The 25,900-nt window shown below is 40.8% G+C and overlaps 1 protein-coding gene and 1 long non-coding RNA gene across 5 annotated transcripts in view; one reads left to right on the plus strand and one right to left on the minus strand.

Moving 5' to 3' along the window:
* GALNT13 (polypeptide N-acetylgalactosaminyltransferase 13) overlaps nucleotides 1-25,900 on the plus strand; it is a 555,668-nt gene that overhangs the window by 515,219 nt on the left and 14,549 nt on the right. For all 4 annotated transcript variants that reach the window (XM_060178155.1, XM_007520879.3, XM_060178154.1 and 1 more), the window contains one exon: nucleotides 18,504-18,638. In XM_060178155.1, coding sequence (XP_060034138.1) covers nucleotides 18,504-18,638 — 135 coding nt within the window. The remainder of the gene's footprint in view (nucleotides 1-18,503; nucleotides 18,639-25,900) is intronic.
* LOC132534283 (uncharacterized) overlaps nucleotides 12,277-25,900 on the minus strand; it is a 125,140-nt gene continuing 111,516 nt past the window's right edge. The window contains exon 3 of the long non-coding RNA XR_009546008.1: nucleotides 12,277-12,396. This is a non-coding gene — a long non-coding RNA (uncharacterized LOC132534283). The remainder of the gene's footprint in view (nucleotides 12,397-25,900) is intronic.

Consider the following 25,900-nt stretch of genomic DNA (forward strand, 5'->3'; position numbering starts at 1 on the left):
TCAATTATTTCTTGTGTAGAGCTGGTAAAAGTTTCTCTTGTGACTTTAGATGAGGGAACTAGCTTACGGAAAAGAAACTATGGGACTAGGAAAAATTCATTTCAGGGAAAAAGTATGCTCTAAAAGTATGTCAGTGAACATACAGTACAAAATAGCTAACTCCTGTCAACTGGTAAGCAGAGTATGTCATCATATCAGCCAATATCCTAAAGAACTAAAATCAACTATGTAAGGCTGGGCTAGTGAAATAGCTCACCATCTTTGTCATGCACATGACCCAAGTTTGAGCCTGGCCCCACTGAATTGGAGGAAGCTTTGGTACTCTGGCTCTGAAAAACTCTTTTGAGAATGGTGAAACTCTAACAATGAGAAACAAAAACCTTTTTTTTTTTCCTATAAGGCTTAAATTTAAGAATGATAATCTCTTTGGAGAAAGTTACATAAGTTGCATTTATTTGATTTACAGGAATCCTTAACAATTTTTAATACCTCTCTTGAAACATAAGCTATCATACTTTTTATTAAAGTGGACTGTTTAAAAATATTTCATTTATTTTTAATGATAAAGAAATACAGACTAAGAGAAAGAGACCAGAGCACTGCTCAGCTCTGGCTTATGGTGGTACTGGGGATTGAACTTGGGACCTCAAAGTCTCAGATGTGAAAGGCTTTTGCATAATCATTATGTTATTTCCCCAGCCCTGTAAAGTGGAAAGTTTAATACTACTCTTGTTTAACAACCTAGACATATGCACAGAGGCATGAGTCATTCTATCTCACACCATCAGTAGGCTTTTTCCTACCTAGAAGGGCAAACTGTTAGCCAAGCATCTACTTAAGAAAGAAGGAAAGAAAGAAAGAAAGAAAGAAAGAAAGAAAGAAAGAAAGAAAGAAAGAAAGAAAGAAAGAAAGGAGGGAGGGAGGGAGGGAGGGAGAGAGAGAGAAGAAATCTACTGCTATCCACATCATCCTCTCTGCCTGCCTGTCCACCAGTTTATTTCCTTGAAGTTTCTGCTACTTACCACTGAAATCCAAGTTTTCTGCTAAAATTTACAAAATAAGCTGTTTGCATTGAACTGTGCAGTTCCAGCACAACTTTCCCTTTGTACATTTTCTATCTTCCCATCCCATTTCTTTCTCTGCTTTCTTGACTCTTCAAATGCTTCCCCTGACCTAATGCATAATTCACAGGATTCTTTTGCCTATATTTGAATATGTTTAATACCAAAAGGATTTTAAGTGATGTGAATGCATTAACCTCCTATATATGAAGGATGTTAAAGTCCTTGTAATGATCTATTTTTCCTCCTTAGACCAGCATTTTGACTACATGTCATATTTTAGGTATAATTGATTACTTAAAACCATCATTTGAAATTCTTTATAATAGATCAGTTTACTTTATCTTGGCTTAATTTTAGTAACATATGTACTTTATTGGCTTCTAAATAAGGTAAACTTTGTGATGTCTGAGTTAAGTGTTGACTACTTGTCCTTTGATATTCACCAGAATTGAAGCAAAACCCACACTTAGAAATGTTTTGTTTTGCTTATATTATTGGGTTTCCAATTCTATCCTCATTATTAAATTTTTGGTAATGGATAAATGCCATAGGTAAGAATAGTCTAGAATTTTTCTTTCATATAGGAAAATTTGATTTTTTTAGGAAATAAAATACATCATAATACAGATTAGATAGAAATTAGGCCAGAAATCTGGACTCAAATATTTTACTAACCAGTGCTAGGAAAAGGAAAAAAAAAAAAAAAAAAAGGAGGAAAGATCTAAGAATTTTGCAAACCAAATAAAGTAACAGGTGTCTACATCTTACACCTGAGATAATGCCTTACACCAACAAGCCAGAAAATGATAGGTGTTGGAGAGCTTGAGGAGAAAAGGGAGCTCTGCTACGTGACTGGTGGGTGTGCAAACTGGTACAGTCTCTTTGGAAGATTGTATGGAGAGTGTTTAAGCAAATAAAATAGAACTACCTTATGATCCAGCAATAACATTTTTAGACACTTATTCAGTGGAAACTCAAACACTAATTAGAAAAGACATATGCAGCCCTATGTGCATAACTGCCTTATGCAGAATAACCAAAGAATGGAAGCAGCCTAAATGTTCATCGACAGTTGACTGGCTAAAAAAGTCCTGGGATATATATTCCGTGGAATATTACTCTGTGGTCAAAAAAGATGATATTGTTTTCTCTGGGACAAAATGAATGGCACTGGAGGTGATTATGCTTAGTGAAATAAAGAGCTATAAGGTAGCTACGAGATGGTTTTACTCATATGTGGGATCTAGAGATATGATTTATGTTAACTTGCCAAAAAGAAATAAATAAAATTTCAACAAAACAGAAGCAAGCAAACTGTTTGTAAGACTTATGAGAACTGTGATGGCTACCACTGGGAGGTAGGAGGCTGAGGATACAGAATGTAGGCAGTGGGGTGGAATTATACATTGTAACCTTAAGATCTTGTAACTGACTATTAATAACAAATGTTTACCTAGATGTTCAAAAGGTCTGCTATTCATCTCTATTGCTGTATTTAGCAAGGGCAGCATCTTCAGGTGACTTTCAAAATCTATGAGACTCTCCCAATGCAAAGAAACAGGACTCTAGGGAAAAATTCAGAAAACAAATCTTTTAGAAGATGTCTTAGAGCAATTTGAAAAATTTAAGCAACCTGTCAGTTTTCAAAAACTGTTGATTTTAAGAAAAAAAAAATCCCTCTTAATCAAGAACTCAGGGAACACAATAGGAAGAATATACTGTAAAACTCAAGCTCATTTTTCAAGACATGGAAATTGGTGGAATTGCTCTTCATTATGTGACATTCCTCTCCTGCTAAAGGGAATTTCATACTGCACCAAGTACTAGAAAGGGTTGTTTTCTCCTGAGAAAGGCTTTTATTAAATACATGGTCCACCTATAAAAAATTAGTGATATCCTATAGACTATATTTATACTGACCTCCTACTTTATATTATTATATTGATATTTATGCACATTCTTTATCTTTTATCTGTGTATTAGATATATATATTTACATTTTAATCCACTTCCAATTTTTATTTTATTTAGAGTTAATAGTTCACAGTATAGTCTTTGACACATAGGCATAGCCTCTCACTTCCAATATTAGTGATTTAATAATGACTGACATGATTGTGGGACAAGTTTCATACAATTCAATTCCCACTGCCAGAGTTCCATACTCCCCCACATATTAGAAGTTTCACTATTCTTTTTTTTAAATTTTTAAAAATTATTTATTTTCCCTGTTGTTGCCCTTGCTGTCTTTTTATTGTTATTGTAGTTATTATTGTCGTTGTTGTTGGATAGGACAGAGAGAAATGAAGAGAGGAGGAGAAGACAGAGAGGGGGAGAGAAAGACAGACACCTGCAGACCTGCTTCACCGCCTGTGAAGCGACTCCCCTGCAGGTGGGGAGCCGGGGGCTCGAACTGGGATCTTTACACAGGTCCTTGCGCTTTGCGCCACATGTGCTTAACCCGCTGTGCTACCGCCTGACTCCCAGAAGTTTCCCTATTCTTTATCCCTCTGGGAATAAGAACCAAAGATCTTTATGGGGATCAGAAGGTGGAAAGTCTTTTTCTGTAATTGCTTCTCTGCTGGACATGGGTGTTGACAGGTCAACCCATACTCCCAGCCTGTTTCTATCTTTCCCTAGTGGGATTGGGGGTCTGGGGAGGTGAGGTTCCAAGACACATTGGTGAGGTCATCTGCCCATGGAAGTCAAGTCAGCGTCATAATAGCATCTGCAAGTTGGCGGCTGTAACATTAAGATGTGGGGTTCAGGCAGTAGTGCAGTAGGTTAAGCACACATGGTACAAAACGCAAGGACCAATGTAGGATCCCGGTTCTAGCCCCAGGCTCCCCACCTGCAGGGGAGTCGCTTCACAATCGCTGAAGCAGGTCTGCAGGTGTCTCTCTTTCTCTCCCCCTCCCTGTCTTCCCCTCCTCTCTCTATTTCTCTCTGTCATACCCCACAATGACATTGATAACAACAATAATAATAATAGCCACAACAATGATAAAAACCCCAGCAATAACCCTGGAGGCCAAAAATAAAATAAAATAAAAAGCATTAAGATGTAAAGCAGAATAAATTATTTAATAATCAGGAATTGAAAGGTAAGAGTATAGGAGATGAAAGTTGGGGTCTTCATGTTGGAAGAAGCTAGGAAGTCTATTTTAGGTATATTCCCAAGGGCCCGTGACTTTAAGTAAGCAAATAGGTGGTCAAGATATGTACTCAAAAGGAATACAAGACAATCATTCTGGAGAAAAGAAGTGTTTTTCACTGAACTATAGAAGACATTCGTATGGGCTAGGTACTAATGCACCTGGTGGAGAACACATTTCACCATGCTTAAGGACCCAGGTTTCCCCATCCCCAGCACCCACCTACAGGAGGGCAGCTTCATGAGCAGTGAAGAAGTACTGAAGATGTCTCTGTTTCTCTCACACACTCTCTCATTCTCAACTCTCTCTCTCTCTCTCATAAAAAATGAAGAAGGGCAAGGGGAAAAATGGCAACCAGCAAAGATAGAATCATATAGGCACCAAGTCCCAACAATAACCCTACAGGAAACACCACCACTGACAACAAATATCTAGAAAAAGATTGAATCATCACAGGTGCAGGTATAAAACTTTCCCAAATCGTCACTGAACACAGAGGCTGCAATGTTTGCAAGAGCAGTAGAGGCATTTGTCCAACCAGAATTGAAGACCTGGACTGAGGGGAGAAGACAATAATTTTCTTAGTAAGAGCTAAGACTACAATGTAATAGAAGTTAAATTAAGCAAAGGAATTTTTGACTTGAGGACACAAAAAGGATAAAGAACTTTCAGACTGGCAAGGTTGTCAACAGAGACCTTGTAACCCAGTTCTAATACAACCCCGGGGGGCGGGGGGATACGTGGACGTGCACTATTGTTGTTAAAAAGTGAAAAAGGGCTTTGCAGTCTTGTTTGGCGTCTAAGTCCAATTTCACCACAAGCGGGGCCCATGATAGACCCTGTTCTCTCAACTCATTTCTTTTCTTCTGTTATCAAAGAACCCAATCCAAGGCAAGAAAGTGCATGTATTATGCACTGAAATGATGCCTTTACATTAAAGGAAGGGGACTTTCAATAGGTTACCAAGGAAACAGCCTAGTCTCCACACCAACTTCTAATAAAGTCTTGGTCTCCTAATGAAAAAATTCCAAATCAACATATTTCTTCTCCAACTCTCTGGCTGCTAAACTTTCTACATATATTTTGAAGTTTTCTGTTTGTTTAAAAGAAGGAAAATGTGTACATCTGGCTGTCATATGCACAAATGACTATTTTAATCACTTTTTCAAACAACAAAACAATACCTGGCAAATTCAAAGGTCCAGCTTATGATCCTTGTAAGAGAAAGGAATTATCAAAAAATGTTCTTGGGAAGTCATGATGCTCAGTGTTCAATGCACAGGCAAAAAACAAAACAAAAGAAAACAAAAATACCCACAAACAACTGCCACTCACTCACTACTAGATGGCAAAAGTGGTCATATTCCAATTCACCTACTAAAGAAATAAAAATTCATTCCTCCTCTGATAAGTGAAATTATCAGTAATATCTTATGGGCTGGATTTATTTTTTGTAGTGGGAATCTTAACATGCTACATATAAATTAAATACGGAAACAAGGTCCCCAACTTTTTAAAGGCATGTTAAAATTGATTTCTGAATATGGTAAAATGCAGCACCTGGTTACGCGCACACATGATAGTGTGAAACGACCCAGGTTAATGCCCCTGATACCCCTTGCAGGGGGAAAGCTTCATAAGTAGTGAAGCAAGCTTGCCTGTGTCTCTTTGTCTCTCTCTCTCTCTCTCTCTGTCCCCTCTCAATTTCTCTCTGTCTCTATCCTATAATAACTAAGCATGTATATTTTTAGAAAGAATTGATTTATGAAATCTCTTACGTACACAAATTTCAGGAGACTGTTAGAGGTATGGTTATAGAGTAAGAGCCCTTTCAGATTGCACTGCTGATAAATTAGGAATAAACAAAATCACCTGAAGGGGAGTCATGCGTAGTGCAGCGGGTTAAGCACATGTGGTGCAAAGCGCAAGGACCCGCGTAAGGATCCCGGTTCGAGCCCCCGACTTCCCACCTGCAGGGGAGTCGCTTCACAAGCAGTGAAACAGGTCTGCACGTGTCTATCTTTCTCTCCCCCTCTCTGTCTTCCCCTCCCCTCTCCATTTCTCTCTGCCCTATCCAACAATGACAGCAACAACAACAATAAACAACAAGGGCAACAAAAGGGAAAATAAATAAATATTTTAAAAATCACCTGAAAAACCAGTATACTGATGAACCTAATTTGAGAGTGAATATGTTTTGTAGACACCTGTCTTGGTGAGATGAGAAGTTGCACTCATGTGCCAACAACTACACTGTAAGCCATTACCTCTCAATATAAAAAGAAATAAAGGCACTTCCACTTTAGTATCCCAATATAACTGTGAGAGAAAGGCTAAATAAAGCCTAACTGAAGGATGTTCTACAAAACATCTAACTAGCAATCCTCAAAGACATCCAAATCATCAAATAGAATGTCTTAGAACTTGTCAGAATTAAGGAGAGAACTAAGGAGATAACACATCCAAATTATGGAATATCTTGGATGGGAGATAAGAAAAACTAAACATGTGGGACTTTGTGAAAGTTTAGAGAAAGGCATATTAAGTCTGAATCAATTTTGGAATTTTGCTCCAGTCTATTTTATAGACCTTCCCCACAATTATTTATTGAAGAGACTTTCCTTGTTACATTGTATCTCTTGCCTCCTTTGTTCTAAGTCCCCCATGTAATTAAAGTTTACATACACACACACACACACACACACACACACACACACACACACACACATACACACACACACACACAATATTCTATATGAGCATATAAATGCTACTGTATGAATAGAGCTTGAAATGTAGGTCAAAGAGATTATAGTTCAAAGTTAGGTTTTCCCACTTGCAATCTGAATGATTTCAGGAATTTAACCTTATATTCTTCATTTTAAAAAGGATAATGAGGAGTCGGGCAGTAGTGCAGTTGGCTAAGCGCATGTGGCTCAAAGCACAAGGACTGGCCTGCGGATCCTGGTTCGAGCCCCCCGGCTCCCCACCTGCAGGGGAGTCGCTTCACAGGCAGTGAAGCAGGTCTGCAGGTGTCTATCTGTCTTTCCCCTTCTCTGTCTTCCCCTCCTCTCTCCATTTCTCTCTGTCCTATCCAACAATGACGACATCAATAACAACAACAATAATAACAATAAAAAATTTAAAAAGGATAATGCACTAACATTGATATTGAAAGTGTATTGACCAAAATATATCATATAATTTCTGCTGTATCATATTCAACATGTGCTGTATTCTAAATAGCTACTATTTTGCCAACCACACAGCAAGTGCTTCCAAAATATTTACTTTCTTTTCTTTCACTTGCTCCGAGCCCCAAGTCTAATGTCCAAAAGCTAAAACATCTGTCTCTTGCCTGAGTGTTTTCATTGCCAGAGGCAGCTTTGCCTGCCTAAGGGAAGTGATTAGCGTGACTAGCCAGAAGCACACCTCAAACAGAAGCCCAGAGCAGGCGACTGTGATTACCCTAGCTCCTTCATCTAAGGAGAGGATTGATTCTGGAAGGCTCCAGAGGGCCAGAGACTGGTCACTTGATAGGAAATAAGACTAAACTCCAGTGACCCACAGTGAAGCGACTTTGTAGTGTATTCTTTTATTTATTTATTTATTTTTATTATTTTCTCTTTTTTTAATTTTTTAAAAAAAATTTAATTTGCCTTTTGGTTTCTCCTCTTCTGGCCTTTCCTGGGGTCATTTACCTACTGCATTATTTGTACACAAATCCTTGTCTTACTGTCTGCTTTGGTGTGTAGCCAAATCAAATAGTCTACAGCAATAACAGTGAATTAATGAATGCCACCAGGGTTCAAGTCCTTCCTCCCCACATGAAGAGGGCAACTTCGCAAGCAGTAAAGCAGTGCTGCACATGTCTCTCTTCCTCTTTCCCTCACTCCCTCCACTCTCAATTTATCTCTGTTCTATCAAATAATGTTTTTTAAAAGTAGCCACCAGGATGGTGAATTCATCGGGCAAGCAATGAACCCCAGTGGTAACTCTGCTGACAGTAATGGCAATAATAATAATAATAACAATAACAATAATAAAGAAAATCAGACATCTTAGGACTGAAACCACCTTCAAAAGTTTAATTTTCTTTTGGAACAAATGTTGTGGTAATAGTCTGGGGGTGAATTATTTTAAACTTGTTTATTATAGCTTAATTTGCCTCTACAGATAGACAGCAGCTTAGAATCACAAAGGAGTGTCTTTGCATCACGTAGAATATTGTGATACAAGATTATATGCATCTAAAAATTAATTCATTATTTTTTTAATTTGATAGAACAGAGAGAAATTGAGATGGAGACAGGAGATAGAAAGGGAGAGAGAGAGAGAGAGAGAGAGAGAGGCCTGCAGCACTGTTCCACCACTTATGAAGCTTTCTGCCTTCAGGTTGGGACCAGGGGCTTGAACCCTGGTCCTTCTGCATGGTAATATATACACTCAACCCATGGAGCGACCTCCCAGATCCAAGATAAGCTATCTTAACCAACAGGATAGTGACAAGTAGAAAGCGCGTATTAAATTGCGCACAGTGAAGGAGATTAGCCATTGCTGGCATTTGCTTTGCTTTACTTCCCTTGGGAATCCATGTGTTCAAGGACTCATTCTTTAGAGAACATATATTTAAGGAGTGGTACAATGAGAGACATATGAAAGAATGCCAAGAAGAAGATACTTCATTACAGAAAGTCACTACAATGAACACAGACAACAAGCTTCAAGTAGGTTGGTCTCCACTGAGGTGAAGTTCTTACAGAAATGCTGGTATGGGGATCGGGCGGTAGTGGTGCACAGGGTCAAGTGCACATAGTACAGAGTGCAGGGACCCACTCAAGGATCCTGGTAGGAGACTGCAGCTCCCCACCTGCGGGGGTTTGGGTGGCGCTTCACGAGCGGTGAAGAAGGTCTGCAGGTGTCTTTCTCTCCCCCTCTTTATCTTCCCCATCTCTCTCAGTTTCTCTGTTTTATCCTATTTAAAAAAATGGGAGTAAATGACCTCCAGGAGCAGTGGGTTTGTAGTGCCAGCCAAGCCTCAGAGATAACCCTGGAAGGAAAAAAAAAAAAAAGGAAGGAAGGAAGGAAGGAAGGAAGGAAGGAAGGAAGGAACGAAGGAAGGAAGGGGTCAGGCAGTAGCACAGCAGGTTAAGCGCACATAGGGCAAAGCTTAAAGATTTGGGTTCGACCAGGTCCCCACCTGCAGGGGGGTTGCTTCACGTGCTGTGAAGCAAGTCTGCAGGTGTCTATTTTTATTTCCCCCGCTCTGTCTTCCTTCCTCTCCCCATTTCTCTCTGTTCTATCTAATAACAACAACATAAATGGCAACAATAACAATAACAGCAGCATTGGGGGCAACCAAACGGGAAAGGGTGGCCTCCAGGAGCAGTGGATTCGAGGTGCAGGTGCCAAGCTCCAGCGGTAACAGTGGAGGAAAGAAAGAAAGAAAGAAAGAAAGAAAGAAAGAAAGAAAGAAAGAAAGAAGGAAAGAAATGGAAAGAAAGGAAGGACAAGGAAAGAAGGAAGGGAGGAAGGAAGGAAGGAAGGAAAATAAATAAATAAATGTTGGTGCTCAGATGTTTCTGTATAGAATTCAAAATCGTAGAAGCACGTAGGTGGTTTGGATAAAACCTGAAACATTCAGCATGTTTAAAAATAGGTGTATAGGGAGTCGGGCAGTAGCGCAGCAGGTTAATGCAGGTGGCAACAAAGCTCAAGGACCGACATAAGGATCCCGGTTCGAGCCCCTGGCTCCCCACCTGCAGGGGAGTCGCTTCACAGGCGGTGAAGCAGGTCTGCAGGTGTCTGTCTTTCTCTCCCACTCTCTGTCTTCCCCTCCTCTCTCCATTTCTCTCTGTCCTATCCAACAACGAAGGACATCAACAACAATAATAACCACAACAAGGCTACAACAACAAGGGCAACAAAGGGGGGAAGAAAGGGCCTCCAGGAGCAGTGGATTCATGGTGCAGGCACTGAGCCCCAGCAATAACCCTGGAGGCAAAAAAAAAAAAGAAAAGAAAAGAAAATAGATAAATACATATTTTGAGAAAAGTAAAAAAAAATCTGAACTTTAAAAAATAATAATAACTGTAGTGTGGGGGGAAGGTGGTGCTGCACCTGGTTAAGCACATACCTTACAGTGTTCAAGGATGCAGGTTCGAGCCCCTGGGCCCCACCTGCAGGTGTAAAGTTTCACAAGTGGTGGAGCAGTGTTGCAGGTGTCTCTCTGTCTCTCTCTCTCCCTCTCTATCTTCTCCCCCATTCTCAATTTCTCTGTCTCTATCCAGTAACAAACAAACAAATAAATCTGCACATTCACATCGGGGTCTTGGAGGGTACTTTGCAGTGAGTCCTACTGGATTTAACTTGGTGTTTATATTCTCCACTGGTACAACAGTACGTTTTCAGAATCTGGAGCATGTTTGCCTTTCTTGGAAACGCTACAAAGTAAAGTCAATTATTAAATATAGATAACATCCGTTATACTAACGGATATAACGTTATATATAACATCCATTATATAACGTTATATATAACATCCGTTATATCCATTATACGTTAGCATCCGTTTTACTTAAGATGAGATGGTTTAGTAATAAAGTAGAAAGGCACCGGGAATATTATTCACGTTTTGCTTGTTGTTTCACTCAGTTCTGTTTATTATATTCTCTTTGTTTTCCGCTGCTTTTCACTAAGTGGACTAGAGAATTCCAAAGATAAATTGTTTTCATTTCGGTTCAATAAGTTGTTGGGCACATAGCCTTTTCCTGAAATTGTGACCATATGTATTCAAAAAATCTATCCCGAGGTTTATACTTGGGGCCGCCAATTCTAACAACAAGATACAATCCTGGGACTGAGTTCAATCAGATGTAAATTATATGCCTAGATTTTGCATAGATAATAAGTAATGGTGAGAAGCTGCCTGGGGCAAGCCCTGCATTTGGACCTAATATAAAATAAACCTCTGGGGAGTCAGGCGGTGGCGCAGCAGGTTAAGTGCATGTGGTGCTAAGCGCAAGATCAGGCATAAGGATCCCGGTTGGAGCCCCTGGCTCCCCACCTGCAGGGGAGTCGCTTCACAGGCGGTGAAGCAGGTCTGCAGGTGTCTGTTTTTCTCTCCCCCTCTCTGTCTTCCCCTCCTCTCTCCATTTCTCTCTGTCCTATCCAACAACAACATCAATAACCACAACAATGTTGAAAACAGCAAGGGCCAGAGTCCGGCGGTAGCGCAGCGGGTTAAGCGTACGTGGCACAAAGCACAAGGACTGGTGTGAGAATCCCGGTTGGAGCCCCCAGCTCCCCCACCTGCAGGGGAGTCGCTTCACAGGAGTTTAAGCAGGTCTGCAGTTGTCTGTCTTTCTCTCCCCCTCTCTGTCTTTCCCCTCCTCTCTCAGTTTCTCTCTGTCCTATCCAACAACAACAACAATAACAACAACAAGGGCAACAAAAGGGAATAAATAAATAAATAAATAAATAACAAGGGCAACAAAAGGGAAAATAAATAAATAATTTTTAAAAATAAAAATAAATAAACCTCTGAAATGGACTTCGAAAAAAGAGGCTTTTTTTTTGTTGTTGTCCTTTTTCCTAGCTAAGGAAGCCAGCATTTTGATAGTGTTACAGTAACTCTGATTCTGATAAGTAATGGCAGAAAGTCTCGAGTTGAGGTCCGTGTCATTTTCCAGAGTCTACTCCTTTAGTGCTGTCCTGCTCCAAAAATGTAAGCAAATGGTAGAAGCAAATTGTACATTCGATTACCTGGGTGCTCACAGGGTGGCATATGAAGGAAGTGACCAAGATCCTAAGACTTAAAGGATCCTAGTTCTTTCCTAGGCAAAGTGGAGATTAGGTCAAGTGATGTGAATAGCACATTTTAAATCAAGGGTAAAAAAAAAGTGTGATGACTTGCCGAACTTTGTGCAAATCAAGAAATATAGTTGCATAAAGTTATAGTGAAGTGAAAGGGGAAATAGGGCTTCACAGATGAGGATGAAGACAGAATAAGAATTGATCGACTGGGAGGGTGGCTTGCCCAGTAGAGAACTTACATTTTTTTGTTGTTGTTGTTGGAAGAAACCCTGGTTCAACCCCTGGCCCTCACCTGCATAGGGGGTGGGAGATGGGAGACGATTCATAAATGGTGGAGCAATGTTGCAGGTATCTCTCTGACTCTCTTTAAAAAAAAAAATGGATGTGAGATATAGTTAAACTTTTTAGATAACTTTTTGAAAATTAGGATTTTTAAACAAGTTTTGTTTTATGTCACATATTAGTTTTTAGGAACCAGGACTTCAAGCAAAATGATTTATAACAAGATGGATTTTATCATGTTTATTGGCACACCTAGGAGTTAGATTCATATGTATGTTTCTAGTCACAAAATACTTTTCCAGGGAGGCAGAAAACTAGAGTGTGCACTTCATGAATGTGCCCTTCCATGAGGACCTTGGTTTGAGCTTCCAGCTACCATGTGGGAGCACGTACGTGTGTGTGTGTGTGTGTGTGTGTGTGTGTGTGTTTAACTAGCAGTGGAGCAGTATTGTGGTGTCTCTCTCTTTCTCTCTCCATCTCTCACCATCTATCTAAAAAGAAAAAAAAAATCACCCAACATCTCAGTCAACCCAGAACACATCTAAGCAAGATTTTCTACTCATTCATTCTCCAATTTGGTTCTTCCATTGCAGGGTCCTGGGTGCTGGATCCTTCCCTGGCACCTTAGGATGCACATCAGGGCTAGGGCACCCTTCCATTAAAGTTCGCATTACCGCCTCACTCGCTTAGGGTAGGGCACTTGAGAAACACCAGGGATCCCAGAGCAGCAGAGAAAACCCAGCAGACCTGTCGACATGTGCTCACTCCAAGTACTCAGCGGTCCTCACCGAGAATCGGCTGTTTCCCCATCAGTGCTATAAGGATGTCAGTGGAGGATCTGTACCCACACTCGGTTTTCAGCAATAGAGTTTTAGAGCATTGGACCCATCAGGGGCCATTGATACCATCTAACTATGTAGCAGTAAGTTCAGGGACAGGCCTCAATACCCTGCCTCCGTTTACTGTGGGGAAGCAGTGTTGCAGGTGACTCTCATCTCTGTTTCTCCCCTTCTCTCCTCTGTCTGTCTCTTACTCTCTATTCAAAAATAAATGAAGAAAGAGAATAAAGGGAAAGAAATACACGGCTGACAGGAGCAGGGAAGCCATGCAGGCAATCAGCTCAGGGATACACCAAGTGGCAATAAATAAAGTAAGCTCAGTACACATCTCCTGCTTGCTCTCCTCTACAGAAACCACTGAGGTACAGGTGGATCCTGAAATTCAAACAGGAAAGGGTCTCCCCGGTTTCACTGACGAATTTAATTCCATGCCAACTGTGCTTGAAGTATCCCCACTAAGATACACAGGAAGGAAGTTTTGAGAAATAAGTCTTATTTTGCACATAGTCTAATTTCTGTTGTTCAACAATTTCATTCCTTTTCCCTTTCCTCTTCATGCCTCTCTTCTCGTCTTTTCTTTCCTTTATTTTTTTTTTTATTGCTACCAGGCTGACCATGCAAATCCACTGCTCCCAGTGGCCACTTTTCCCTTTTTTTTTCCCTCCTTATTTTTATTAGATAGGATAAAAAGAAATTAAGTGTTGTTAAAATTCTTAGGCTCTTGCCGGCCGGGCTGGCTTCATGGCGGGTAACAGAGACGTGGAGACAATGGCTGGGCAGGGAAGCTGTATTTCTTTATTCAGGAGCAACGATTCATAAACTAAGACAAACTAATCACCAAACAGAACTCTGTTGTCTCTTTGCGGTGGCGCAAGCACTCTCTCTCTTACTCTGGAACTCAGGAACCCTCTCCCTTACTCTGGAACTCAGGAACTCTCTCTTACTCTGTAACTCGGGAACTCTCCAACTCTGGAACTCTCTGGCCCTCTCTCTCTCTTCCTCTCGAACTCAGAAACTCTCGCACTCTCGTACTCGCCAACTCTAGAGCTCAGGAACTCTCGTACTCAGGAACTCTCCAACTCTCAAACTCTGGAACTCAGGAACCCAGGAACTCTCCAACTCTGGCACTCTGGAACTCTCGTACTTGAGAGCCCTCTGAAACTCTGGCACACTGGAACTCTCTCTTACTCTGTAACCCTGAAACTCTCGAACTCAGGAACTCAGGAACTCTGTCACTCTGGAACTCTCGTACTGGGGAACCCTCTGAAACTCTTCCACTGTGGAACTCTCTCTTACTCTGTAACCCTGAAACTCTCGAACTCAGGAACTCAGGAACTCTCGGACTCAGGAACTCAGGAACTCTCGGACTCTCTGGCACTCTCTCTTACTCTGTAACTTGGGAACTCTCCAACTCTGGCACTCTGGAACTCTCGTACTTGAGAGCCCTCTGAAACTCTGGCACACTGGAACTCTCTCTTACTCTGTAACCCTGAAACTCTCGAACTCAGGAACTCAGGAACTCTGTCACTCTCGAACTCAGGAACCCTCTCTCGGGGTTCCTTGGGGCGGGGCCAAGCAGGCCCGCGAAATTAACAGGACTGATCCAATTCTCTTGGCGGGGGGAGGGGTAGAACAAACCAATGTAAAGCATACGACAATTAAGAGAGGAAGAGAAGATAGAGAGAAGGGGACGAAGATAGACACCACTTGTGAAGCAGATGCCCTGCAGGTGGGAGCAGGGGTTGGAACCTGGGTCCTTGTGCTTGGTAATATGTGTGCTTAACTGTCCCCAACACTTTCTTTGTTACACTAACACAGAGTTTCCTGATGTGCTTTCTGTCTTTCCTTTTTTAAAAAAAAATAGCATTAGGGGTCTGGGTTTTTTTTTATTTTTTTAATTCTTTTGAAAATTATTTATTTGTCTATTTGAATAGAATCAATAAAATCAAGAGGGAATGGGGGAATAGGGCAAGAGAAAAAGAGACTTGTGGCACTGTTAACCCCTCAGAAAGACCACAGGGAGCTTGAACCTGGGTCCTTGTACACTGTAATAGGTGTGCTTAACCGGGTATATCACTTGCTTGGTTTTTATGTTTATTTCTTTTTCTTAGTCTTCATCATGCTGGGTGATACTTAACAGCTTTCTCAGACTGAATACACTCTAAACACCTAAAGGGCCTTTCCCGGAGACTTCCAGAGACTCCCAAAACCACAGAAATGGGTGTATGGGTGGCAGTGTGGTATCCAGATAGGTCACAGCCGGTCAGCAGTTCTGGCAAATGGAATGGATCCTGTAAATTTGCTAAGCTCTCTCACTCAGAAAACGATTAAGTAAATCTTCAGAATGAAACACTTAGCACAGAAATCCTTCAACCCATGTGATTTTATAGTAAATGTCATCCAGAGAAACGCGGAAAGTAAGGTCTTTTATAAACCTAAACTAAATCTAGAGCAATTTCGAAGTACAGGGTAAAACGGAATCAGATTTACTTAGGAAACTCCAAAATTAAGAGAGAGAAACCTTGAGGTAAAACAGCCAGCAGGGGGAGCTCTGTCCTGAGTCCTTTGCTGAAAAAAAAGACAAGTTTTCAGGCTCCAAAACAGAAAAATCCTTGCTTTTCACTCTGCACTTCCCAACAAGATTTAGAAAGGCTTTCTTCTTATTTTTTTTAATATTTATTTTATTTATTTATTCCCTTTGTTGCCCTTGTTGTTTTATTGTTGTAGTTATTATTGTTGTTGTCATTGTTGGATAGGACAGAGAGAAATGGAGAGAGGAGGGGAGGACAGAGAGGGGGAGAGAAAGATAGACACCTGCAGACCTGCTTCACCATCTGTGAAGCAACTCCCCTGCAGGTGGGGAGCCGGGGCTCGAACCAGGATCCTTATGCGGGTCCTTGTGCTTTGCGCCACCTGCGCTCAACCCTCTGCTCTACAGCCCGACTCCCTTAGAAAGGCTTTCTAATTTGACCTTTTCCTCCCTGAATTGAAGATAAACACAATTTAAAAGATCGCGCTTCATGTTATTAGATCTTAAATATGATACAGGCTTTTAACCTATCATATGTAGTGTGAAAGAAAGTTTAAATTTTAGGGTGAATATTTTAGAAGAGTATTCTTATCAAAAAACCCTCAACAGTATTAAAAGGTTTTTTAGCTATGTGAAGAATCATAAGTTTCTAGTAGGCTATTTCTCCAAGAATTTGTTAAATAAAGGGGCCAGGCAGTGGTGCACCTGGGTAAGCGCACATATTACAGTGCGCAAGGATCAAATTTGAGCCCTGGGCTCCCACGTGCAGGGGCAAAGCTTTGCAAATGATGGAGTAGTTCTGCTGTGTCTCTCTTTCTTGCTCTCTATCTCCCCTTTCCCTCTCGATTTCTGGCTGACTCTATCCTATAAATAAAGATAATAAAAAAGTGTCGGAGGCTTCATTAAAACCATAGCAATCACTTGACTGGGACTAGGCAGTGACGTACCTTGTAGAGTGAACATAATACAGCGTGCAAGGCCCTGACTTCAAGTTCCCAGTCCCTGCCTTTTGGGAGAAATCTTCATAAAAGGTGAAGCAGCACCTAAGGTGTCTCTCTTTCTCTCTTTTTCCCTATCAAATGCTTTTCTTTGAATGTTTCTCTGCTCTAGTCAACGAGTAAATAAATCAATAAAATATCTAATACTATTAAAGAAAGAGCAGTTGACTCCTCTATCTTGTAGCTGAGAGAACAGATTCTGAGACATAAGCTCAGTTTCTTTTTTTTTTTCATTTCTGTTTTTTTTTAATTTAAGAAAGGAGACATTAACAAAACCATAGAATAAGAGGGGTACAATTCTGCACAATTCCCATAACCTGATCTCCGTATCCCATCCCTTCCCCTGATAGCTTTCCCATTCTCTATCTCTCTGTGAGTATGGGATCTAGGGTCGTTGTGGGTGGAAGCTCTGGCTTCTGTAATTGCTTCCCCCCGCTGAACATGGGCGTTGACTGGTCGGTCCATACTCCCAGCCTGCCTCTCTCTTTCCCTAGTAGGGTGGGGCTCTGAGGAAGCGAAGCTCCAGGACACATTGGTGGGGTCCTCAGTCCAGGGAAGTCTGGTCAGCATCTTGCTGGCATCCAGGACCTGGTGGCTGAAAAGAGAGTTAACATACAAAGCCAAACAAATTGTTAAACAATCATGGACCTAAAGACTGGAATAGTGCAGATGAAGTGTTGGGGGGTATTCCCTGCATGCTCTTGTGTACTTCTGCTTTCAGGTATATATTTTTCCCCTAGTTTATGGGCACGGATGAACATATGCTCTATCTCAGGGGACCTGGACTATATCTAGGTTTGGGGACTTTATTGGGGAGTGGACCACCTGGAATGGAATCAGAGAATACTATGAAAGGAAAGGTCTCACCCAAGCAATGAAGCTGAAGGGTTGTCATTCCACACCTGAAGTCTCTGGACACAGTCTGAAGTGAAGCATGCTGGGGTGGCACTCCTTGCGTTGATTAGGTTGCAATCCTCAGATGCAATATTATTTGACTTGAATTGAGAGCAGCATGCAGAAAAGTGGGCCCCACCCTAAGGTTCCAGGACTGGAGGAAATATAGGCTCTATAGTAGAAATGTGAGGTTCCTGTTGTCTTAGGGTTCAAGAAGACAATGGATAGTTATTGTTATCATCACATTATTTGGTGATAGGGTTAACTTTGGAAACTCCCTTTGTTAAGGTTTGGGGTATAATACCCAGCATCTCGTTTATAGCTGTGCTACCGGTTGCTTCTGTTCTCCCTGGTCTAGGCTTTTGGGAGAGACAACATATCAAAGATAGCCTATGTATTAAAAAGACTCAGTCTGTGTTTTAAGAAGTTCTAGACATATGATCAATTTTCCCCTCTCATATTAATTAAATAGTTGTTTATATGTTTACACTTTAATAGGATTGTACATAAACACCTCTCCCACCACCAAAAGACTGTGTCCCATCCCCCCCCCCCGTCCCCGCCATGCTGGGAAGCCCAATGGCCACCCTCCCCTTCACCACAGTGTTTTTACATTGGTGCCCTGCTCTCAATTTAATCAGATCCTGCTTTTAGTTTCCCTTTCTGTTCTTCTTTCTCAACTTCTGTGATGAGTGGGGACATCCCATACTCATCTTTATCTTTCTGACTTAGCTCACTTAACATAAGCTCACTTTTTTATCACATGGTATATAAAGATCATATGAGAATAGGAATTTGATTATATGAGATCATATGCGAATAGAAATGTATCTGCTATGAAAACTTTCACAGATCAGCCCATGGTACCATGACAATTTTTGTTCTTAAGTTGGTGTTATTTTGTTAACTGGATTTTCTGATTTCAGGTATTCTCTTATACTGCTGACAAAGAAGTCCGTACCGATGATCTGTGTTTGGATGTTTCTAGACTCAGTGGACCTGTGGTCATGTTAAAGTGTCATCACATGAGAGGAAATCAGTTATGGGAATATGATGCTGAGGTATATCACTTTTTCTTCGACTTACTTACTTTTCTATGCTTATGCTCACTTGTGCATTTCAAATAAATTTAAATTCTAAGTCATTTTTTCTGTATTAACAATATTACTACTATTGTAATAATAATATTTTCTTGATGTCGTCATTGTTGGATAGGACAGAGATAAGTGGAGAGAGGAAGGGAAGATAAATGAAGAGAGGAGGAGAGAAAGACAGACAGCTGCAGACCTGTTTCACCGCCTGTGAAGCAACTCCCCTGCAGGTGGGGAGCCGGGGCCTCAAACTGGGATCCTTATGCCGGTCCTTGCGCTTTGCTTTGTGCCACATGTGCTTAACCCACTGCAGTACCACCTGACTCCCTAAAATAAATCATTTTTAAAGGCTTACAATGTGTAACACTCATGTACATGCTCAACAGAAATTAGGCAAGGGGCAACCATGGCCTATATAAATGTGCACATCTAGGACAATGCCAATGTGATTTTCTATTTTTAAATGTTTTGTCTTTATTTTATTTATTGGATATAAACAGCCAGAAATCAAGAGGAAAAGGGATGATAGAGAGGGAAAGACAGAGAGAGACACCTGCAACACTTCCACCACTCACTAAGAGTTCCCCCTCCAAGTGGGACCGGGGGCTCAAACCTGGGTACTTGTGCATTGCAACGTGTGCGCTCCACCATCCGGCCCCTCTATTTTAAATTAAATTTTAAACATTTTAGTCTGTGATGCTTGTGATGCTTGTGATTCTTGAACTAAAGGGGAAAGGGCAAAGTGCAAGGACTGGCATAAGGATCCCGGTTCAAGCCCCCCGGCTCCCCACCGCCAGAGGAGTAACTTCACGAGCAGTGAAGCAGGTCTGCAGGTGTCTATTTTTCTCTCTCCCTTCCGTCTCCCCCTCCTCTCTCAATTTCTCTCTGTCCTATCCAACAACATCAATGACAACAATAATAATAATAACCAATGATAAAAACAAAAGGGAAAAAATAGCCTTCAGGACCAGTGGATTTGTGGTGCAGGCACTGAGCCCCAGCAATAACCCTGGGGGCAGAAAAAAAAAGGGGGAGGCTGACACAGTTAGTTCTGAGTGTCTACTGTCTAATTCTCATGAGCACCTACTCGTTAATACTTTCCAGATTTCAGTAAACTAGGTATAATATGCATCTCTCATATGCATCTTTCAGAAACAATATCATTGCTACTGGGAATTCAGTCAGGCAGTGTGTAAAAATCAGATCAACCACCAGGTGGAGCCAATAAAAAAGAAATGCCCTCTGCATGAGGAAGCTTCCTTCACATAGCTACATTTCCTTCAGTTCTCTTTGCCTTGCAAAATGAATTGGTTGTCTGTGCTATATTTCCCACATAGTTAAGTGATGGGTGACTTCCTTAAGATAAGAAAGAAACTTTATATTTAGAGGATAAATAATACCTGAGATGGAAATCTGTTTCAGTAAATGCAGTGTTCTGTACAAACCTCAAATACTTAGCAAGCGTGTCCTTTTTATAAGCTAATTTAGAGTTGTTGGTACATCAATATTTTTTTTTATTTAAGAAAGGATTAATTAACAAAACCATAAGGTAGGAGGGGTACAACTCCACACAATTCCCACCACCCAATCTCCATAACGCACCCCTCCCCTGATAGCTTTCACATTCTCTATCTCTCTGAGAGCATGGACCCAGGGTCATTGTGGGATGCAGAAGGTAGAAGGTCTGGCTTCTGTAATTGCTCCCCCGCTGAACATAGGCGTTGACTGGTCGGTCCATACTCCCAGTCTGCCTCTCTCTTTCCCTAGTAGGGTGGGTCTCTGGGGAAGCGGAGCTCCAGGACACATTGAAGGGGTCTTCAATCCAGGGAAGCCTGGCCAGCATCCTGGTGGCATCTGGAACCTGGTGATTGAAAAGAGAGTTAACATACAGGGCCAAACAAATTGTTGAGCAATCATGGGCCCAAAGCTTGGAATAGTGGAGAGGAAGTGTTGGGGGGGTACTCACTGCAAACTCTAGTGTACTTCTGCTTTCAGGTATATATTTTGCAGTAGTTTATGGATACGTGTGAACATAAGCTCTCTCTCACAGAAACTGGTGTATATCTAGGTTATGGGACTTTGTTAGAAAGTGAACCACCTGAGATGAAATTAGAGTGTACTATAAAAGGAAAGGTCTCACCCGAGTCTTCTTCTTCTACTAGCGATTGCCCTTCTTCCATAGCCAGTCAACAACATCAGGTTGAAAGCTGTCAGGAGCTTCTTGTTGCTGGCTTTGAAAGTGACTGGGATCCATGTGGATTCAGTCGGCTAGGAAGGATCGTCAGTTTCCCCAATGAATGGGTACTCACGGGATGCACCACGAGAAGGTCGATCCAATGCATCCCAGGTCGATCCAATGCATCCCATTACTCACCCGAGTAATGAAGCTGAAGGGTTGTCATTCCACACGTGAAGTCTCTGGACACAGTCTGAGGTGAAGCATGTTGAGGTGGCAATCGTTGCGTTGGTTAGGTTGTGCTCTGCGGATGCAATATTATCTGGTATGGATTGGGAGAGGCATACGGGAAAGTGGGCCCTATCCAAGGGTTCCAGGACCGGGGGAAGTAGGGACTCTATAGTGGAGATGTGAGGTTCCTGCTGTCTTAGGGTTCAAAAAGACAATCGATAGTTAATGTTATCATCACATTATTTGGTAATTGGGTTAACTTTGAAAAGTCCTTTTGTTATGGTTTACTGTACAGTATCCAGTATCTTGTATATAGCTGTGCTATTGGATGCTTCTAATCTACTTGGTCTAGGCTTTTGAGAGTCCGCATATCAAATACATAGCCTATATATTAAAAAGATTCAGTTTGTGTTTTTAAAAACTTTGAGACATACAATTGATTTTCCCCCTCTCATATTAATTAACTACTGATTTATATGTCTACATTTTGCTAGGAGTGTACATAAACACCATTCCCACCACCAAAAGACTGTGACCCATCCCTCCCACCCACTCCCACCCCCCACTGGCCCAGGAAGCTGCATGTCTACCCCTCACCACAGGGTTTTTACTTTGGTGCCCTACTTACAATTTGGCCAGGTCCTGCTTTTAGTTTCCCTTTCAGATCTTCTTAGTCAACTTCTGTTGATGAGTGGGATCATCCCATACTCATCTTTATCTTTCTGACTTAGTTCACTTAACATAATTCCTTCTAGCTCTGTCCAAGATGGGTCAGAGAAGGTAGGTTCATTGTTCTTGATAGCTGCATAGTATTCCATTGTGTATATATACTACAGCTTTCTCAGCCACTCATCTGTTGTTGGGCACCTGGGTTGCTTCCAGGTTTTAGCTATTATGAATTCTGCTGCTATGAACATAGGAGTACACACCTCTTTTTGGTTGGGTGTTATGGAGTCCTTGGGGTATAACCCCAGGAGAGGAATTACTGGATCATATGGAAGGTCCATGTCTAGACTTCTGAGAGTTTTCCAGACTGCTCTCCACAGAGGCTGTACCAATTTACATTCCCACCAGCAATGTGCCTCTGTCCCCACAACCTCTCCAGCATTTGTTGCTGCTGTCCTTTTTGATGTATGCCATTCTTACAGGAGTGAGGTGGTATCTTATTGTTGTCTTAATTTGCATTTCTCTGACAATCAGTGACCTAGAGCAGTTTTTCATATATTTGTTAGCCTTTTGAATCTCCTCTGAGGTGAATGTTTTGTTCATATCCTCTGCCCATTTTTGGATGGGGTCATTTGCTTTTTTGGTGCTAAGTTTGCTGAGCTCTTTATATATTTTGGTGATTAGTTTCTTGTCTGATGTATGGCATGTGAAGATCTTCTCCCATTCTGTGAGGGGTCTCTCTGTTTGTTTAATAGTTTCTTTGGATGTGCAGAAGCTTTTCAATTTGATGTAGTCCCATTGGTTTGCTTCTGCTTTAGTCTTCCTTGCAATTGGATTTGATTCATCAAAGATGTCCTTAAGGTGTAGGTGGGAAAGTGTTTTACCAATGTTTTCCTCTAAGTATTTGATTGTTTCTGGTCTGACACCTAGCTCTTTGATCTATTTGGAGTTGATTTTTGTTTCTGGTGAGATAAAGTGGTTCAATTTCATTCTTCTGCATGTTACAACCCAGTTTTCCCAGCACCATTTATTGAAGAGAGCCTCCTTTTTCCATTTAGTCCTTTGGGCCCCCTTATCAAAGATTAGATGCCCATAGGTGTTGGGATTTATTTCTGGGCTTTCAATTCTGTTCCTCTGGTCTGTGTGCCTATTTTTGTTCCAGTACCATGCTGTTTTGATGATGATGGCTTTATAATATAGTTTAAGGTCTGGGAGTGTGATGCCTCCATTTCTGTTTCTTTTCCTCAAGATGATTTTGGCAATTCTAGGTGTTTTCAGGTTCCCAATAAATGATTGTAGTGTTTGTTCTATTCTCTTAAAGAAGCTTGGTGGAACTTTGATGGGTATTGCATTAAATTTGTATATGGCTCTGGGGAGAATATTCATTTTGATGATATTTATTCTTCCAATCCATGAGCATGGGATATCTTTCCATTTCTTGGTATCAGTTTCTATTTCCTTGAGTAGCGACTCATAGTTTTCAGCATACAAGTCTTTCACTTCTTTGGTCAACTTTATTCCTAGGTATTTGATTGATTTTGCTGAAACAGTAAATGGGAGTGATTTCTGGATGTCTTCTTCTTCAGATTTAGTGTTTGCATAAAGAAATGCCACTGATTTTTATACATTGATTTTGTAGCCTGATACCTTGCTATATTGCCTAATAACTTCCAGTAATTTTCTGCTGGATTCTTTAGGTCTTTCTATGTATTCTATCATATCATCTGCAAATGGTGAGAGCTTGACTTCTTCCCTTCCAATCTGTATTCCTTTGATTTCTTTCTCTTGCCTGATTGCTATGGCAAGAACTTCCAATACTATGTTGAAGAGTAACGGTGACAGTGGACAGCCCTGTCTAGTCCCCGATCTGAGGGGGAATGCTTTCAGCTTCTGTCCATTGAGTATGATGTTGGCTGTAGGTTTGCTATATATAGACTCCACTATCTTGAGGAATTTCCCATCTATTCCCATTTTTTGTAGTGTTTTGAGCATGAATGGGTGTTGGATTTTGTCAAAGGCTTTCTCTGCATCTATTGAGATAATCATGTGGTTTTTGGCTTTGCTTTTCTTGATGTGGTGAATGACACTGATTGACTTACAGATGTTGAACCAGTCTTGCATTCCTGGGATGAATCCCACTTGGTCGTGACGAACAATCTTTTTGATATGTTGCTGTATCCGGTTGGCCAAGATCTTGTTTAATATTTTGGCATCAATGTTCATCAGAGATATTGGTCTGTAGTTTTCCTTTTTTGTTCTGTCCCTATCAGCTTTTGGTATCAGGGTGATGTTGGCTTCATAGAAGGTAGAAGGGAGTATTCCTGTTTCTTCAATCTTATGGAATAGCTTAAGAAGTATGGGTATTAACTGTGTCCTGAAAGTTTTGTAGAATTCGTTTGTGAAGCCATCTGGTCCAGGACTTTTGTTGTTGGGGAGATTCTTAATAACGGTTTCAATTTCTTTGTCTGTGATCGGTGCATTTAGATTTTGTAGTTCTTCTTGGTTCAGTTTTGGAAGTGCATAGGTTTCTAGGAATTGTTCCATTTCTTCCGGATTCTCCAGCTTGGTGGCATATAGTTCTTTATAGAAGTTTCGCAGGATTCTCTGGATTTCTGTGGTGTCAGTTGTGATATCTCCTGCATCGTTTACAATTCTATTAATTTGAGTCTTCTCTCTTTTTTGTTTGGTGAGTCTGGCTAGGGGTTTGTCAATTTTGTTTAATCTTTCAAAGAACCAACATTTGGCTTCATTAATCTTTTGTATGGTTCTTTTATTTTCGATGTTGTTTATTTCTGCTCTAACTTTAGTGATTTCTGTCCTTCTGGTTGCTTTAGGGTTCCTTTGTTCCTCTTCCTCTAAGTCCTTGAGGTGTGTAGTAAGGTCATTCATTTGAACTTCTTCTTGGTGTTTAATATGTGATTGTATGGCTGTAAGTTTCCCTCTCAGTACTGCTTTCGCTGTGTCCCAAATATTTTGATAGGTTGTGTCTTCATTTTCATTAGTTTCCAGGAACATTTGAATTTCCTGCTTGAGTGAGTCTCTGACCCAGTGGTTCTTAAGGAGCATGTTGTTTAGTTTCCAAATTCTGTGTCTTTTAATAATTTTCTGTTTGTTCTTAAATGTTAGTTTTACTCCACTGTGGTCTGAGAAGATACTTGGGATGATTTCAATGCTTTTGAATTTATTGATGCTGTCTTTGTGGCCTAACATGTGGTCTAGCCTTGAGTATGTGTTATGTGGATTTGAAAAGAAGGTGTATTCCAGTTTTTTGGGGTGGAGGAGTCTGAAAATGTCCAAGAGGTCTAGTCTGTTGATCTCTTCATTCAATTCTCTTGTATCTTTATTGGTTCTCTGCTTTGTTGATCTGTCTAAGTGTGAGAGTGGGGTATTGAAGTCTCCCACTATTATTGTATTACTATTGATGTATTTTTGAAATTCTTTCAGTAGGTGCTTAATGTATTTAGATGGTCCCTCATTGGGTGCATAGATGTTAATAATTGTTAAGTCTTCTTGGCTGATTGATCCTCTAATCATTATGTAATGTCCTTGCCTATCTTTTATTACTTTATTTAATTTAAAATCTATCGTGTCTGAGATGAGAATGGCTGTTCCTGCCCTTTTTTGTGGTCCGTTAGCCTGTATGATAGTTTTCCATCCTTTCACTTTAAGTCTGGGTTTATCTTGTTGTGACATATGGAATTCTTGCAAGCAGCATATGGTTATGTTTACTGATCCATCCCCCCACCCTGTGCCTTTTGATGGGTGAGTTTAAGCCATTGACATTTATTGATATTATGGATTTAATGTATTGTAGTGCCATTGTTCAAAAAAAAATTTTGTTTGCTCTGATATATTGCAAGTATTATAGTGATGTTCTTGTTTATAAGAGGTCTTTCAGAACCTCATTCAGTGCCGGCTTAGTGATGGTTGCCTCCTTTAACTGTTGTTTATCTAAGAAGGTTTTGATCCCTCCATCTAGTTTGAATGAAAGTCTAGCAGGATATATTATCCTTGGTTGAAACCCTTTATCATTCAGGGCTCGATAGATATCTTGCCACTCCCTTCTGGCTTTTAGAGTTTGAGTGAAGAAGTCTGCAGATAATCTTATGGGTTTTCCCTTGTATGTAACTTTTTGTTTCTCTCTTGCAGCCTTTAGGAT

This window comes from Erinaceus europaeus, chromosome 18 (genome assembly GCF_950295315.1).
Source record: "Erinaceus europaeus chromosome 18, mEriEur2.1, whole genome shotgun sequence".
Taxonomy (NCBI): Eukaryota; Metazoa; Chordata; class Mammalia; order Eulipotyphla; family Erinaceidae; genus Erinaceus; species Erinaceus europaeus.